The 18,129-nt window shown below is 42.0% G+C and overlaps 1 protein-coding gene across 2 annotated transcripts in view; it reads right to left on the bottom strand.

Moving 5' to 3' along the window:
- The window catches only part of Tbc1d2b (TBC1 domain family member 2B), a 72,816-nt gene that overhangs the window by 30,137 nt on the left and 24,550 nt on the right, over positions 1-18,129 (bottom strand). For both annotated transcript variants that reach the window (XM_027923482.3, XM_071608540.1), the window contains exons 3-5: positions 16,017-16,185; positions 3,441-3,604; positions 300-529 (exon numbers count right to left, since the gene is read on the bottom strand). In XM_027923482.3, coding sequence (XP_027779283.1) covers positions 300-529; positions 3,441-3,604; positions 16,017-16,185 — 563 coding nt within the window. The remainder of the gene's footprint in view (positions 1-299; positions 530-3,440; positions 3,605-16,016; positions 16,186-18,129) is intronic.

Raw genomic sequence — 18,129 nt, 5'->3', positions numbered from 1 at the left:
AGGACATGGAAACTCTTTAAACAGTTAAAGAACTCTGGGCTAAAGCCATGTTTACAGAGTCAGCCTCAGGGGCAGAACTGGGCAAGGGTGGAGAGAGCACTGTCCTGCAACATCTTTAAAAGGACCTTCCCTCTCCCTGGAAATTCAAAGACTAGACAGAGCACAGTGCCCAGCATGGTGCCATGGCAACACGAAGCTCTGGTGAAGAGTCCTCCTGGGAGATGGACTGTGAACCAGGCTTTCCTCCTAGGGCTCGACCAGCAGATGTGGGGTAAGACAGAAGTCTGAAGACCAGTTACCTTCTGACTGGACAGGTCCTTCCTCAGCTGCTCCAGCTCCTCCTGCTGGCTCTGAACCTGCAGCTGCAACTCGGAGGCTGCCTTGCTTATGCCACCACCTGACATGCCCTCGCTGGAAGGGTCACTACTGCTGTGACGGTTTTTGTATGATCCAATTATGTCTTTCAAAGGGCGTTTTCCTTTGTAGGGGTTACGTCCAAAGTCAAAGGGGAATCCTGAGCCAGTTACTCCTACATAAAATAAAATTTGCTTGTTTAAGAGCAGGTCAAGTCTTCCATTTGGAAACTACAATAAAATAGTGTCCTCATGAATCACCATCCAGGGAGTTTGTACTCACCATTCTAAGGAATAATCACAACTCTATAGAATAATCTAAAACATCCCCACTGGATCCCTCCTCAGAAGACTACCAGTGGTAACTTTAAAAGATATACTAGGGCTGGCTGGGCACAGTGGCACATGCCTGTAATCCCAGCAGCTTGGGAGACCGAGGCAGGAAGATTACAAGTTCAAAGCCAGACTCGGAACGAAACAAGGCCCTAACCAACTTAGTGAAACTCTTGTCTTAAAAAAAAAAAAAGACATGCTAGGGATCCTTGGCTTCCCATTTTTGCTAATCTGTTTTTTGCTAAAAAAAAAAAAATGCATGTTTTTAAGAATTATAAACACATATTTTAAAGCCACAACTTTTAAGCAAAAACGAGTATTTAAAAAATATCATGGGATCCAAATAAATTTTAGTGTAGATAAATACAAAGTCAAATACAAAGTCAGATACATGTCAAAATACAAATAGGAGACCCAAAAGGGCACACACTATAAAAGCTGATTTATCTAAAATTGGGAGAACAGCGGACCCTGGGAGACAGTGCAGCTAGCACCTAAGGAGCACTGGTTACATGGTGTGTTTGCTTTGTGACAATTCATTGAGCAACTCTAACTTGGGAGCTTTTCTGCGTATTATGTTTTGATACAATAATATCAAAAAGTTTGCTTAAAATCAAGGCAGGGGGAGATAAGGAAGGGTAGTCCACTTCCTACAAATAACATGGACAATAAGCTAGTGAGTTGATTCTTAGAGTTGATACAGGAAATGCTCATGATTCAAGCAAGATCAAATTCCAAAGACATTAGTGTCTTTCATGGAGCTCCCCCTCAAAGGGAAGCAGGACTGGGCAGAAGCTTAGAGAGCTGTTGCCAGTTCCTCTCCAGCAGTGCTAAGAGATTCTCATCACTCCCAAGGCACTAGTCACACTGATCTTGCTTACATTCAAGCTTTCTACTAAAAGAGGAAAAGTGCTCATTTTCAATGATCCAAAGCCCCAGTCCTAATCCCTCTTCTTCCAGGAAGCATTCCCAGGTCACAGTGAGTCCTGGGTATTTATTCTCACTAACTGCCATGCACTGGGCAGCTAGTGTTCAACCGGCTGCCAAGTGCATCATGTCGTATGGGCGATGGGTTTCATGCCAGGATTCTACAGAACACGGAGTACGCCCCCTTCTCAAAGTGAATCATGGATGCCCTTTCCCAGGGGACAGAAAAAAATGTTTATCTTTAGTAAATTCTTGGTCTTTCCATAAAGATTTCCCAAAATTATGCCTCCTGCTCTTGCTGGCCCATGCTGAATCAAGCATAAGGCAATATTTCAAAATTATTTATTGTAATTTTGTTTAAAACACTAATATTACTTAGTGAATCTAGATTATGAATGGCTGCTACAATCATTAAGCAAAAGGCTGATGGATGACATTAGAAATGGATCAGACTAACACCCCTAAACCCAGATCAACTGAAATATTATCAGAGGAAAGACCAGACATGGTATGGCTCCACAGGGGGTGCAACAGCAAGTAAACAGCACCCCCTCTCCAAAGAAAATGTACTTTGTTCAAATTAAGTCAACCCTGAATCTGAGCAAGCCTCTAGCTATGACTAGCAGCATGGAGGAAACGCAGGAAATGGAGGCATATGTTAAATGATCATCCCTCCGCGCCAAGAAATACAGTTAGCAAAATCCAGAGGTAGGGATGTCCTTAGCTTGAAGATCTAATTTCCTCCACACATGTGGCAAGGAGAAGGGAAGAAATAAGGGAGCAGTCTAGAAAAGAGAGGCTTAAGAAGACTTGTCACTGAATACAATATGTCGGCCTTGTTTGATCTTCATTTGAACAAACTGAACATTTATGGAACAATTGGGGACTTAAATAATATAAAAGATTTACTGTAACTCCTTTTAAATGTAATAATAAAGCTATAATTATAATTTTTTAAAAAGAGTCATTATCTCTTAGAGATACCTACTAAAGTATTTACAAGTGTCCAGAATTTAAAATAATATAGCCTGGTGGTGTGTGCAAGAAAGGCAGAATCCTAGGGGAGACAAGGACAGAATAAGAGAGACTATAAGTTCAAAACTGCGAAACTGGTGATGGGTGTTATAGCTTATATCTTGAATATCCCCAAAGGTCCACCTGCTAAGGCTTAGTCTCCAGCTTGGCATTACTGGGAGGTGGTGGAAACTTTAAGAGGTGGGACCTAGTGGCAGGTCTTTGGTTACTGGAGTGTGACCACTGAGTCCTAGTGGGATAAGACTAGCCCCTTTCTCCTATAATACTTTTTCTCCCGGGACATAAAGTGAGTCCAGTTTTATTATTCCACACACTTTTACCATACTGTGCTCCCACAGGCCCAAAGCAATGAGACAACTGACTAAAACTTCCCAAACTGAGAGTCAAAATAACCCTTTCACTCTCTAAGTTGGCTTACCTTGGGTATTTATTACTCTAACAGAAAGCCAACACAATGGGAACACTAGAATTCGTAATACTGTAGTCTCTTCATTTGAGTACAACTTCAAATTTCTATAAATAAAGCTTTTTAAATTAATATTTCCATAAAGAACAGCATGATTTCCAGCTCTTCTACCTCCTGGAAAAGGTTAACAGCCATTGGACTAGATGGTCATTTATTTCTTACAGCATTTCATTTTTTAAGCCTTTACATTTTATGTCCCACAGAGAGAATACAAGCCTCTCTTGGGCCCTATGCTTCTAGAAATACCTACCAAAAAAGTAGCTCCCCGGTTACAGGGTTAACAGAAGGCAGCAAAGAAAGAGACAGAGCTCAGGAGCATGTTGTACCTTTGTTTCCCTCAGGCATCTGCTTCTTTCTTTCTTCTTGTACCATGGGTTCCTCCAGGTCCTTTGAGGGTGGGTCTAAAAGTTCCCACTCTTCATTGGTATAAAACACAGTCCTCCGACTGTCACTATTCCCTCGCCCAGGACGGAAAGATGACATTGAATTTCTATAGGGGAAAAAAAAGGAATGTGCTATTTAAAAACATGAAAAAAGTAAAACATGAATACAGAATTGTAGAAATTAAAAGATCAGATAATACCTCATGGTGGTGAAATTATGGAGAAATGGTAAATTTATACACTGCTGGTGGGAACATAAATCAATACTTTTATCATGTAGTGAAATTCAACAATACACCATTAAGTGGAAGATGCTATATAGCATTAAAATAATCAGATGTGGGATGGGATTGTGGCTCAGTGGTAGAGCACTAGCCTGGCATGTGTGAGGCGCTGGGTTCAATCCTCAGCACCACATAAAAATAAAAAAATAAAATAAAGATATTGTGTCCAACTACAACTAAAATAAAAATTAAAAAAAAATCAGATGCTACATAGCACTTAAAATGAATTCATTCATTCAACAAATATTTATTGAATGCCTATTATGTACTAGGTACCATTCTAGATGTTTGGGATACCATAGTGAACAAAACTGCAAGATTCTTATTATCCTTGTGGAACATGTACCTCCCAGTTACAGCTACATGTAACTTTTCATGGGGAAAAATATTTCTTTAATGCTGATGAAAAAGGAAAGAAAACCAAAGAATAAAACACGTGAAATTGTTTTAAATGCTCATGATAACACTATTAATAGAGATTATTTAGAACATATACATATAGTAAAACTATTCTAAAAATCCACACAAGAATGACAGCCATCAATTACAGAACACTGGTTACCTGGGTAGAAAGCAAGAGAAGAACAGTATCGTGAAGAGAGGATTTAACTGCGTTCACAACATTTTGATCTCTCAAAATATAGCACAAATGTGAGAAAATTATAAAGCTGGGTAATGACCATCCAAGTAACCAATATGCTATACAGCTGCCTGTATGCTAAGAATATTTCATTAGAAGTTTTAAAAACTAGGTTTGGATTTATGTCTAGTGAAAATGGAGTAACAGGGACTAGATTAACCCATGCCCCTGAAAAACTAAAAAACTGAGCTAAACAGGAAAAAATGGTTTTTAGGCACTGGCCATCATGCATCTCAGGAAAGTGATCACTGAGGAAAAATAATTGAGGTGGGCCCCACCACTGCCCTGGCTTACTGCCTAGAGAGGGTTTCCAGGCCATGGAGTATATAGGGGAGGCCCTGGAGGAGCCCAGAAGCTCCTGAGTTGAAGACAGAGCAAGAGTCCCAGAGCAGCTGGACCAGAGAACTCAAGACAGGAGAGCTGCTTGAGGAGGTGCTGCAGAAATTCTGGATGGTCCCTGTGCCTTCAGCTGAGTATGGATCAGGGTTCATGGATAAGAGAATTATCAGAGGATTGGGAAACAAACACCTGACAGGAGCAAGACGAATAATCCCTGAGGCTCATACAAGCCAGGAGAAGTGCCTCATTCCACCAGTTAAAACAGACACTAGTATGGCAGAATGTAAAAACGTGGATGTGTAACCGATGTGATTCTGCAATCTGTATACGGGGAAAAAATGGGAGTTCATAACCCACTTGAATCATATGTATGTCAAGAGCTATGTAATGTTTTGAACAACTAATAATAATAATAATAAAAAAAGAGTGGAAAACCTCACCATTCACAGAGTGCTCAGAAGGGTTACCAATATAATCCTTAGACTAACAAATGTGCTCACCCTACCAACAAAGCTTAAAAGCAAATTTCAAGAAGATCAAACTGTTTCTGAATAATTTCATCACATCCAAGAACAAAGATCAAGAATATTTATAGGAAAAGAAAACAACAAAATCTAGCACACTAAAAGGTAAAATTCGGGTGGAGTGGTAGAGCACTTGCCTAGCACATGTGAGGCACTGGGTTTGATCCTCAGCATCACATATAAATAAAATAAAGGTATTGTGCCCATCTACAACTAAAATATATTTATTTCTTAAAAAATTTTTTTAAAAAGAACCTAAGAAACAAAGACTGAAATGTTTTGTACCTGGAAGAGGTTTAAAAGATTCAAATCAGATTTTTAGAGAAAAAAAACTCAATATCTGTGTTGAAAAAACACTGGGTAGGATTAACAGCAGACTAGACACTGAAGAAGTAAAGATAAGTAGACTTGATGACTCTACAATAGACACTACCCAAAATGAAACAGAGAGAAGAGACAGATGGGCAGATCAGTGATGCATGGGACAACATCAAGCAGCCTATATACAAGTAATTGGTGTCCCTGAAGGAGAGGAGGGAAACAAAAAAAGTATATGAATAAATAAGGCAAAAATATTTCCAAATTTGATGAAAATTATATATACCCATAGTTCTGAGAAGCTTAACAAAGCACAGGAATCATAAAGAAAACTGTATCACGGCACATCAAATTGCCTTAAACCAATAACCCAAAATGTTTTTAAAAGGTAAATTTAAGTCGAGCATGGTGGCAAACACCTGTATTCCCAGCGGTTTGGGAGGCTGAGGCAGGAGGATCGAGAGTTTAAAGCGAGCCTCAGTGAAAGCTAAGTAACTGAGTGAGACCCTGTTTCTAAATAAAATACAAAATAGGGCTGGGGAAGTGGCTCAGTGGTTGAGTATCCCTGAGTTCAATCCCTGGTACCCGCCCCCCCCCCAAAAAAAAGTAAATTTAATTTGTAAGAGAAAGAAAGGAATGATCAATATTTCATTGTTAAATGGCCAAGAGATGCGTGTTTATTAAAAAGAGATATCTCAAATTCATTCAACTTTTCAATTAAAAAAATCACTTGAGCAGTTTGAAGAGCTGGGAGAAGGGCATGTTCACATGAATTACCTTACTTAACCCAAATCACTGGAACATGGAACTAGCATCACTATCTTCAGTTGAACATGCAGAAATGACTTTGGTGGACTAAACCACACCTTTGGCCAATGGCATGATCAGGCTGAGCCTACTCTGATTCTAAAGCTCTTTGCCACACTATGCGGTCTAATGTCTGATGGGGCAGCTACTACACTGAAAAACAGAGCTAAACCTGCTGGAAAGACAGAGATAATCACTCAGGGCCTGTTGAAGATAGACCAGCTCCTAGGAGCAGGACTAAGGAGGCTTGGCCCCCAAGGAGGGGACCTGTGCAAGGAAATGTCTTTACTATGTTGCATCCGGCTTCCTTGTTGGGATTTGGAATCTCAAGGCTGGTTGTGATTTCAGTTATACAATTAAACCATACAGGGGGTTCTTCTAGTCAATTTCCCATAGTAACCCAGAGAGTAAGATATTGTGGTAAACTAATTTTACAACACAGTACTATGGAGAACACTATTTTAAAACAGGTTCTCTGGAAGAAAAGGAAAACTCTCACAAAGGCTTGATCTATTTCTGTTCATTTTCTGACACAACTGGTTCATCACTTTGCATAGCACTGGCTGCTCCAGTTCTGCCACACCCCAAAGATTCAGTGGCCCTGCCTATGGCCCTGCCATGGTCTTCTCTCCAGTGGCATGTTACCATGCCACCACCAATTTTAGGAGTTAAATCTTCCTTGCCATTTGCCCAGGCTTCAAACTATGTCCTGCTCTGTTCATCGGGTTCTTAAAGGGTGAATGCAGAAAGGAGAAATGAGAGCAGCAGAGTCACACACAGGCCTGGGCATGAAGAATGGTGATAAAAATGGCGATTTCAATGGCTCTGCACTTCCATGCACCCTCCTTCCCCTGATGGGGTTTCACAGTTTCCAGTTTGTCTTAAGGCCATCTTGCACAAAGCCACACTTTCACCTGCAGCTGAGGAAAAGCCTCAGGGGTGCAGTGCCACCTCCAAGGCTTGGGTAATAGAGACATGAGATCAGGCTCAAATCGAAAGGCTCTTTAAGCTGAAACACAACATAACCAATCCCCGGAGAAGTGCTTACACAGTGAAACCCAATTCTGTGATTGTGCAACACGAGGGTCATTACAGTACAGACTCTCAAACACATCCGCCCCACCCACGCTACCCAGCAGAGACCGTGGTGGTGACCACGCGTGCAGCCTGTGCTCTGCATGGTAGGGTCCACGGTCCATTTACATGATGTTCTTTGGGTTTCTGTTAATCTTCAACAGTGCCTACTCCTAAATACCCTACTCTGGTTTGAGGAGTCTTTGAAAGGGACTTGAATGACCTTCCAGGCTTCATGCTAGGTCCTGCTGTATTGCCCAATAGTCACTGAGCTGCTCTGATCTGCAGTGGAAAGTCAGCACCAGGAGCAAAATAGCACCTTCATGGCTGCAGTCTGCAGCCTGAGTGCTCCTAAACCAACTCCAGCAATCTGTACCATCCCTAGGAAAGCCTCTCCAGGTTCACAGATTTTACACTGATTTCTGCATGAAGAGTCCAGCTAAAACAGTAACAATATATTCAATCCTAGTAATCATCCGGAATTTAAAAGTTGAGACAAGTGTTGGGAAATGGCTCATCAAATCTCTCCAAAGCTAACAGTTCCATGAACCACATTTCAAGCAGCACCTCCACCTGAGACCCTGGGGCAGAGCTTGGACTTCTGGGACACTGAAGGGCAGGAGGGAAGCAGACTACCCTGGGCCATGATTCAGTTTCTTCCCTCTGACCACAGGCCACATCAGAGAAACATCCCCACCTCCACCCAGGACCTTCCTGGGGTCCACCTCCTCTTCTATCACACTCCTGCCACCGTGCCTCAAGGCCTGGCATGACAGTTCGTGCCACTTGTGCAACACACCCTGTTCTGATGTCCTTACCTTGCACTGGTCTTTCCCTCTGGCAGGTCTTCCCCATCCCTCAAGTGTAAGTCCAAACTCATCTTCACAGCAAAACTTTCCCTCACCAGCCTTCCCCAACCCACATCCCTAATGAATGAGCCACTTCCTCCTCAAGACTCCCAGGGCAGAAAAAGCTGCCAGGATTAGCCTTTATTTGCACCCTGCAAATAAAGAGGACTTGCATGCCTGCCTGCTTCTCTCCAAGAAGGACACACACACCTCACAGGCATGGAGGGACTACCTCTCCCAGCAGCCTCCCAGCAGCCCCACAGTGGAGGGGAAGAGGACTGGGAAAGGTGGCTGGGCGGGAACATCAGGCTACACTCTCAGGGCAGTCCTCCAGAGCAGTATTTCTCAAACTGTGGATGATGACCCACTATGGGGCTATGATATTAAAGGAAGGAGCCATGAAATCAAATTCAAGGGTCATAAGATTTTGTTTTGTTTTGTTTGTTTTTACTGGGAATTTAACCCAGAGGCACTTTAGCACTGAGCTATATTCCCAGTCCTTTTTCAAATTTTGAGACAGGGTCTCGCTAAATTGCTTAAGACCTCACTATATTGCTGAGGATGGCCTCGAACTTATGATTCTCCTGCCTCAACCTCCTAGTCGCTGGGATTACAGGCATGTGCCACCATGCCCAGCTGAAGAGCATATTTTAAGAGACTGACAGAAAAAATGGTACTTAATTCTACTAAATGTAGCAGAGACAATTTTCAGTTCTACGCACACACCAGTAGTATACATTTTATATTTGCTATGGGTTTCCTGTAAAAAATGTGAACAATGCTGTTAGAAGTAAACACCATTCCCAGGAGGCCAAATGGTAAGGACCTTGATGAGAGGCCCTGAAGCACTAACAAGGAAGGGCAAGGAACAAGACAGGTGGGAGTGGAGAGTGTACCCCACAAGTGCACAGGGTAGGGGACAGACAAGCCTCAAGCAGCAGGAAGAGCAGAGCAGTTCTGCCCAGTAAGGGTTCTGAGCCCTTCCTTCATCACCCTTGCTCGGGTGTGTTCTGGAACCCATCATGTGCCAGACACTATGTGAAGTGCTGGAGAAACCCCAGGGGACAAGACAGACAAGGCCCCTGCCCCAGTGGAGCTTCCAGCCTTGCAAGGGAGGCAGACCCCAGATAAGTAGGCAAAGAAATACAGTAATTTTAAATGGTGGCAAGGGCCATGAAGGAGAAGGGGATGAAGAGGCAAGGTTCCCCTGAAGGGTGAGCTGGAGGAACCAAGAGGCACCACTGGACCCTGAAGATCACCGTCAGCAGCATGTTCAGAAGCACAGCCTCTACCCTAAAGCAATGAGAAGCTTCTGGAAGGTTGAGATAATGGAATGAATTGATTCAGGCCACTAAGAATAGAGCTCCTGCAATAGGTAGACCCAGGACTGCAGAAAATGCTCATAGACCCCTAACCAGACCCCAAATCAAAGTAACAGATGGCCTGGGCCAATTGCTCCTTCAGTGGCCCAGACAAGGCATGGAGGTTCTCTGAGCCTGGGATCCTTGCTGAATCAGATGACTACACATCCCAGCCATGTTAAGGTCTCTGAATCTATAAGTGAAAGCCATCACTTCCTGATAACTGCAGTGTATCCATGGATCAGTGACATGCAACAGTGGCCCTTGATGAGCACATCCCTGGAAGTCTGTGGATGGAATCGAGATCAAGAAGACTGCTAAGCATAACCTCATGCTCCCCAGGGAGCTGTCAGGAAGACTGGGCGCTGATGCCAGCAACACATGCACAGCCCGGCCAACTTCCTGCAGTCATTGAAATGCTGCAGGCCCAGAAGCTAGTCACCTTCCTTTATGCTTCCCTCACTAATAGGCCTGGCTTTGAAAATGTCTGTGTGAGGCAGCTGCATGGTTGACTACATTCCCTTTCCTTCTTAGCAAGAATAGAGCTGTGCCTTACAACAAGGAAAATACAGATAAATACAGCTTTACCATTATGGACATGAACAACTTCCTCAAATTCACCATACATCTGGGTACCTGTTTGGGGCTGCTGTGCACTAGGGATAAAGAGATAAATCACCAGGCATGGTCCTCGACAGAAAATCTCTGATTCCTGGGAACAGCAGTCATGCACACAATGCTTGAGGGGCCAAGAGAGAAGCAGAAACAAAGGACCAGACTACAGAATACTGCAGGGCCAGCAGAAAACCCCTCTGTGGCAGGCCTGGAGGGTGAGCACACCTTCTCAGCCAACTGTGCTTCACATCCACCCTGGAAAAGGCCCCATTTCCACTGACACACAAGAAAGGGAAGGCCCACTCCACTTACTGGCTGTGAGGAGTTGGAGAAATGGCAGGGGCAGCAATGCCTGGAGGACTGAATCCTGTAGCCACCATTGCACTTACAATGAGCAAGACACCATGTGAAGCATTTCCTTCTTATAAACACTGTTTACCAATGGAAAAAATAAAGCTTAGAAGTTAAATAACCAACTCAACATCACATAGCTAACAACAGAACTGGGATTCCAAAATCTAATTCAATAGCACTAGCTACGATTGCCCCCTCTCCCAAACAGAGGTAGAGCTAGACCCTGAGAGTCACCAGTCATGCATCAGGAACAGCCTGGCACCCAGAGACAGGTGTGCAGCCAAGGCCCACACAATCACAGGGTACTGCTTGCTGCTGTGATGCTGCGGCAGCCTAAGCACACCTCCTACACACCCCCAACACGCTCAACTGCCACAGGACTCCCAGCACACTTTCTCACTCCTGCTCATATGCTCCACCCCTGAGAATGTACACTCAGAACATGCACCAGCCAGAATTCCACAAGAGGTCTAGTTCTTTTATCTGATATGATCTGGACAGTTAGTAGGTCAAATGAAAAGGTTATTAAAGGAAATAAAGTAAATGTATCAAAAAAATACATGTACCTAAAGGACCATGTAAACACATACTCATCTACCAGTATACTGATGCGGTCTAGCTGGGACTCTCCGTTGAGTCTGGAACTACTGACAGCAGTCCCCTTTACCTTGTTTGTATAAGTCACACCATGAAACACTGCCTGACCTTTCCAATTCTGTTTCCCTTTGCTTTGAATGACCGATCAACCAAATGACTGACTGACCAATGACTGACCTATCTACCTACCTATTTATTTAGTAGTACTCAAGACTGAATCCAGGGTTACTCTACCACTGAGCTACATCCCCAGCCCTTTCCATTTTTTATTTTATTTTATTTTGGTACCAGGAATTGAACCCAGGGGCACTTAACCAATGGGCCACATTCCCAGCCCTTTTTTATTTTTTAGAGATAGAGTCTTGCTAAGTTGCCCAGGCTGGCCTCATACTTAAGCTCCTCCTGCCTCCTAACAAGCTGGGATTTACAGGTGTGCACCACTGCATCAGGCTCCTGTTTTATGTTTTTTTAAAAAGTGGAATATGGGCTGGGGTTGTGGCTCGGTGGTAGAGTGCTCTCACATGGCATGTGTGAGGCCCCGGGTTTGATCCTTAGCACCACATAAAAATAAATAACTAAAATAAAGGTATTGTGTCCAACTACAACTAAAAAAAAATTTTTTTTAAAGTGGAACAAAGGCTTATGATTGTAAAACAATCTAAGCATAGACTCTTGTAGGCTTTTAACATTTTTTTTCTGTTTTTTTTTTCACAACTATGTCACTCACATCCTCACAGCAATTTTTTTATATACCTTTATTTTGTTTATTTATTTTTATGTGATGCTGAGGATTGAACTCAGGGCCTTGCCCATGCTAGGTGAGCGCTCTATCGATGAACCACAACCCCAGCCCAACAGCAATTTTTTTAATGACTCATCTTTATCAAATTTTCCCTAAGCATATGACTTTTTTTTTTTTTTTTACTAGTGGGGCTTGAACCCAGGGTACTCTACCACTAAGCTACATCCCTAGTCCTTTTTAATTTTTATTTTAAGATAGGAGATCAACTACGTTGCTAAGGGTTTTGCTAAATTGCTCAGGCTGGCCTTGAACTTGGGATTCTCTAGCCTCAGCCTCCTGAGTCACTAGGATTATAAGCATGCACCACCATACCCAGCATACAACTTATTTTTCATCAAAACAATTCCTTTTCAAACTTTGTGAGTTTACTAATTAATTAAATGACATAATTACAATAACAGACATTAACTAGTTAGGAACAAATCCAGTTGACTTTGGGCTAGTCTGCAGCTTAGCTGGGGAGCACAGTAAGGGGCCTTAGTCTTGTGCAGTTGTGGACCCTGGCACTACAGAGGGAATTTAAAATGTTGGTTCATCAGGGAAGTTTCATAATAGCTTCAACTCTACTGACAAACAAATTGAAAGCACAAACATTCAATTATCCTGTAAGCCCTGACTAAGCTCTATTATAGTGCCATTATGAATCCATAAAAATAAATGTAACTTTTGAGCCATTTGTTTATAACACAGGGATACAATCATTTTATTATTATAACAACTTTAATAACCTTAGAAATAATAAAATGATTTGTTTTATTAGCTCAGTGGCAGAGTACTTGTCTAGCATGCATGAGGCCCTGGGTTCAATCTCCAGCACCACGGGGTGGGGGTTGGGGGGTAGTCTCTTTATGCACTGAAGACATTTTAATTAGCAACACTTATTATTATTTAAAAAAATTTTTTTGTGGTGCTATGAATCTGGGGCCTTGTAAATGCTAGGCAAGTGCTCTACCACTGAGCTATGCCCCCAAGCCCCAAAACATTTAAACAAGTAAAAAGACAAAAGGGGGGAAATTACCCATAAACACCTAAGATCTCTATGGCAATTGATGAGCATCACTTATACATACAGTGGTCCCACAAAGCTCTATGAGCTGGGTCTCCCCAGCAGCCACTCTATTGATCACCCACTACATGCTAGGCATTGTTTTAAGCAGTTTACATGTGCTAACTCAGTATCATCAAATCTATCTCATAAAGTACATGACTGTTATTCTCATCTCACAAATGAGAAATGGAGGCACATAATGTTAAGTAACTTGCCAAGACATCCAGCTCCTAGGTGGCCCAGCTGGGAACTAAACTCAAGGTGTCTGGCTCATCGCTATGCCACACTGCATATGGACAGATGATAATATGAGTGATGTTTAATTCTGAAGATGCTTTGTCAATTGTCCCCTGTGAAAGTGACAGGTGTGTCTTTTCCTAGGTAGAGTCATTCAATAACAACTGTCAGCTGAGGATACAGAAAGCACACAGTATTGCAGGTCTGTCTCCATCTCATTCCACTACCTAACTCTGAGGTCAGACAAGGCTGCTCAGGCATGACAAGCTGGCAAAGCAGCAGATCTCTAAATGCAATCTTACAGTGAAAGGTGAAAGGAGCACTGGGTCCCCAATGAAGGGATCTGGTTATGCTTTTTAATTCTACCACACACTTATAGTGTGACCTTGAACAAGTCATTTTAACTCTCTAAAACTCTGCTTTTCAACCAGAAAAATGAAGGGAGGGGCTTTTCATGGTTTTCTAACATTTTTTGAAGCATAGAATCCCTTCTTTACCAGAAGCATGAAACAGGAAGACAGTACTGCTTTAGTGCAGGTGCCCTGGAGAAAAAGCCCCACCTCACCTCTCCCCACTTCCCCTGGGTATATGGAGACAAGTGGGACTCCATCAAGATGAGAAATACACACCAGGCAGATGGGCATATGGGAAGCCAAGTTCAGGGGTAAAGAGGAAGGCAGCACAAATTCTCAGGGAATAAGAATTTGGAGACATAGCTGCCTATGGAACAGACCACTGTTATCCTGTTGAGAACCTCAAGTGTTAGACTAAGGAGCCTTGGGGCTCACCCTGCAGGTTTAAAGCTACCAGTGACTCTTCTGAAGCAGGGTGACATGAGATCAGAGCTGGTCCAAGGAGGATAGAATGGCAGAATGTGTATGGAAGGCCACAGAGTAGGAACAGAAAGGCAGGACTGTTACCCAAGCAGGTAGGAGAAATCAAGGCCACTGCAGAGGTCTCCCTTTCAAATGCTGGTCTTCTGAGGTCTGGGGACCCCTGCCACTTTCTACTCAGTTCTAATACAAACCTCTCTGAAGAACTAAAATCACACAGAATATTAACTTCTTTTTCATACTGAATTCAACCACAAAGATACAAAAGAAAGTAATTAAGAGAAAAGAAGCCACTTTCTGAAGCAGTGTACCCTTGGATGTTAGCTTCCAAGGCCGCCCTACCACCATGCTGAACACCCAGCCGGGGCTCTGGAGTGCAGCTAGCCAACTTTATACTGACCACTGCCTTGGGCCCTGCAGCAGAACTAGAAGTTTCCAGGTCTCCCACAAAACATCGCCACTACAACTTTCTATTAATCCTCATTTTATAACCTAAACCAGGATCCTAAGGTTCTGTGGCTACTGAATGGATTATTCAAAAAAGCAGTAAATATAACTCCCTTCAAAGAACACCCATAATTCAATAATAAAACAAATGAGGCAATTAAAAATAGGCCAAGCTGGGCGCAATCCTAGCCACTTGAGAGGCTGAGGTAGGAGGATTGAGAGTTTAAAGCCAGCCTCAGGAAAAGAGGCTGAGGCAGGAGGATTGAGTTCAAAGCCAGCCTCAGCAAAAGCGAGGTGCTAAGCAACTCAGTGAAACCCTGTCTCTAAATAAAATTCAAAATAGGGCTGGGAATGTGGCTCAGTAGTCTAGAGCCCCTGAATTCAATCCCTTGTACCACCTACCCCCTAAAATAGGCCAAGGATCTGAGTAGACGTTGCCTAGAGCTGAAGATATAGCTCAGTGGTAGAAGGCCCCTGAATTCAAGTGGAAACAACTCAAATGACCAACTGATGAACAGATAAACAAAATATGGTATAACCAAAGAAGGGAATATAATTTGGCCATAAAAGAAAATGAAGTATTGATACAAGCTACAACATGGACAAACCTTGAAAACATTATATCAAATGAAAAAAGCCAGACACAAAAGGTCTCAAAGAATATGACACCAATTAAAAGTAATGTCCAGAATAAACAAACGCATAGAGACAGAAAGATTAGTGGTTGTCTAGGGGTGAAGGTGAGAAAGAGGAGGGGGCTAGAGAAATAAGAAGGGATTACTAATGACTATGGATGAAAATGTTCTAAAACTGATGTGGTAATGGTCACACAACTCTGTAAATACACTAAAGACCACTACACTGTATATTTTGTATGTGTGAATTATATGGTAGGTAAATTATATCTCAATAAAGCTTTCTTTAAAGACAAACAAATTGAAAAAAAAATCACCTCCATTCCCACGCCATGCACAAGGAGAGAACAGAAATGCAGAGCACAGGCCCTGGGGCAGTCCTGGTGTTTGGGAAAGGGGCAAGGCCCTGGGGCAAGGAGCTCTAGCTCGGCAGTCTGGGAGCCTTGTGACCTTAGACACACACTTCTTTAGCAAGTTTCAGAGTCTGTGAAATGTCAAGCATATGACCCACCTCAAAGAGTCAAGCAATTAAAATAAAACATAGTGTGACAATGTTTGGCAGAGTATCAGATAAGAATAGGCAGACTATTTACAAGTTAAAAAAAATGACCTATGGAAAAGTACATTGAAAAAGACAAAGAACTTTCATCAATGTAAGGTGGTTTTATAATTTCATAACCAAACATATAACATATGCTATAACAAATTATCAGAAATAATACATTTTCAATTCATACGCTACTTCCAAGGACTCACTTGAGCTCATTGCCCCACTGTTTCAAAGAGTAAAAATTGATGGAATTTGGATGCCCTGGGGCTGGCTGACTTGCAGCTTGTTCTCCCACCAGCTCTCCAGGCATCGTTTCCACAGCTAGGACATTTCTGGCTTTTTCTGCAGAAGCATTTGGGTGTGGGTAAATTAAATCTGAAAAGAAGGCAAATAAATGTCGGTTACTTAAAGAAACCTGACATTTTACACAAAACACTAACTTGATATACAACATATAAATCTCAACTATATGTACAATGCCATATTTTAATGTATACTATATAGGAACATAATTTGTGGATACATTTGGTGTTCTGAAACCATTTTGTCCAAAGCCAACCCATGTTCAAGAAAAAAAAAAAAAAAGGTTGTAATATGCTTCAAATCATCCCCAGTCCTTTTTATTTTATTTTTTAATTTTTAGACAGGGTCCTGCTAAATTGCTTAGGGCCTTGCTAAGTTGCCGAACTTGTGATCCTCCTGCCTCAGCTTCTCTCAAGCAGTTAGGGCTGCAAGCATGTGCCATCACACCCAGCTAAGTCACCAAATATTGACAGAGTTGGTCCAGAGAGAGGAAAGATTAGGATTTTCCTCCAGTTTTGTAGATAAGTAACTCTGGCATAAAACTGTGTCCAAGGTCCACTCATCTATACTGATAAGGAACAATTCCCAGGATAAACTGCTATGTGAAAAAAAGCAAAGCACAGATCTGATTATACTCTACTTCCTTTCCTCTAAGAAAGTAGGAGGAATACATGTATTAACATACTTGTTAATGTTTGCAAATAGTGACACTGGAAAAATAAATTTGAACATCACAGGACAGTAGTTCAGTAAATTCACAAACAAATGCACTAATGCTAAAGCACCAAGTTTCAAAATATACTTTTAAAATGTATAATTTGTAAATGTCTAAGGATGAAGTGAAAGATGTCCAGAATTTACTTCAAAACAACAGTATTCTGTTACTTAGATAATAATATTTGCTTCAAATAACATATTATTTGCTTTAAAATAACAAAATTAAGTGAGTAGGGTATTGATGAAACAAGAAAGGTCATGAAATAATAACTATTAAATAATAACTATTAAAACTATATCATAAACATGGAGATAATGTTATTCTCTTATTTAAAAATTCCCATTATAAAATATTACTTTTAAAACAAAGTTTTGCCAAAAACATTTCCAACTGCAAATATTTTGTATTCTTCCAAATGATATAACCTCACTGAGAACAGGGCATGTTTGTAACAGAATTTAATATTACTTCACAATAACCTATTTGGTCTAAACAAAGCATCCCCACATTAGCAATATCAACCATCACTCTTCCTACAAAAGCAAAATCAGAATGGAACTGCTAACCACCAATATCCAAGAAAAGATTAGTTTCTGATCAGACTGGCATCCAACCAGAGTCATTTAGGACAGGCCTCCAAAAGGGTCACAGAGCACTGGTCCAGAAAGCAGGGCACAGGAAGTCCTGGGGGCACTGGCTCAATGTAAATGGGAACATTGGGTTTGCACTTTGTAGGCAGAATACCAACTTAACTTTGGCTAATGTCAGCATGGGCAGGGAGCCAGGAACACACTGAGAAAGTGCTTGGGTGTGACATGAGTAAGAACATCTCATGGAGATTTTGCTCTGGCCAGGGGAGCCGACACAAAGCTTATGGCATAGTTCTGACCTGGAGAAGCCAAGAGGACGTATTGGGGGCATAAGAATCATGGGCTTGAGTCAAGAGGCAAGAAGTTACATACTACCACAGAGTTGCAGATCTTAGTTCAATCCACTATCATGTATTAATTGAGCACTGGGTACAACAATCAATGAGATAGAGCTCTTGCCCTAAAGAAATCACACCTAAAAGGTGACAAAAAAAAAAAAAATCACACTCCAGGTCAACACACAACATATGGAATCCCTGGTAACCAGACCATTGCTCTGAGCCTTGGGGTTCCAGGAGACTAAGAGAGAACAAGGAGGGGTCCGACCCTCAGCTCCAACCACAGTGGCTCCTCTCCTCACTCTTTTATGTGCTAGGGTTCCCCTTAATATTTCATTTGGAAAAGAGGTTCCAATAAGCAAAAGGAAAA

This window comes from Marmota flaviventris, chromosome 2, assembly GCF_047511675.1.
Source record: "Marmota flaviventris isolate mMarFla1 chromosome 2, mMarFla1.hap1, whole genome shotgun sequence".
NCBI lineage: Eukaryota > Metazoa > Chordata > Mammalia > Rodentia > Sciuridae > Marmota > Marmota flaviventris.
Note: the sequence above shows the minus strand (reverse complement) of the source record. Positions and strands in the feature narration are given on the sequence as shown.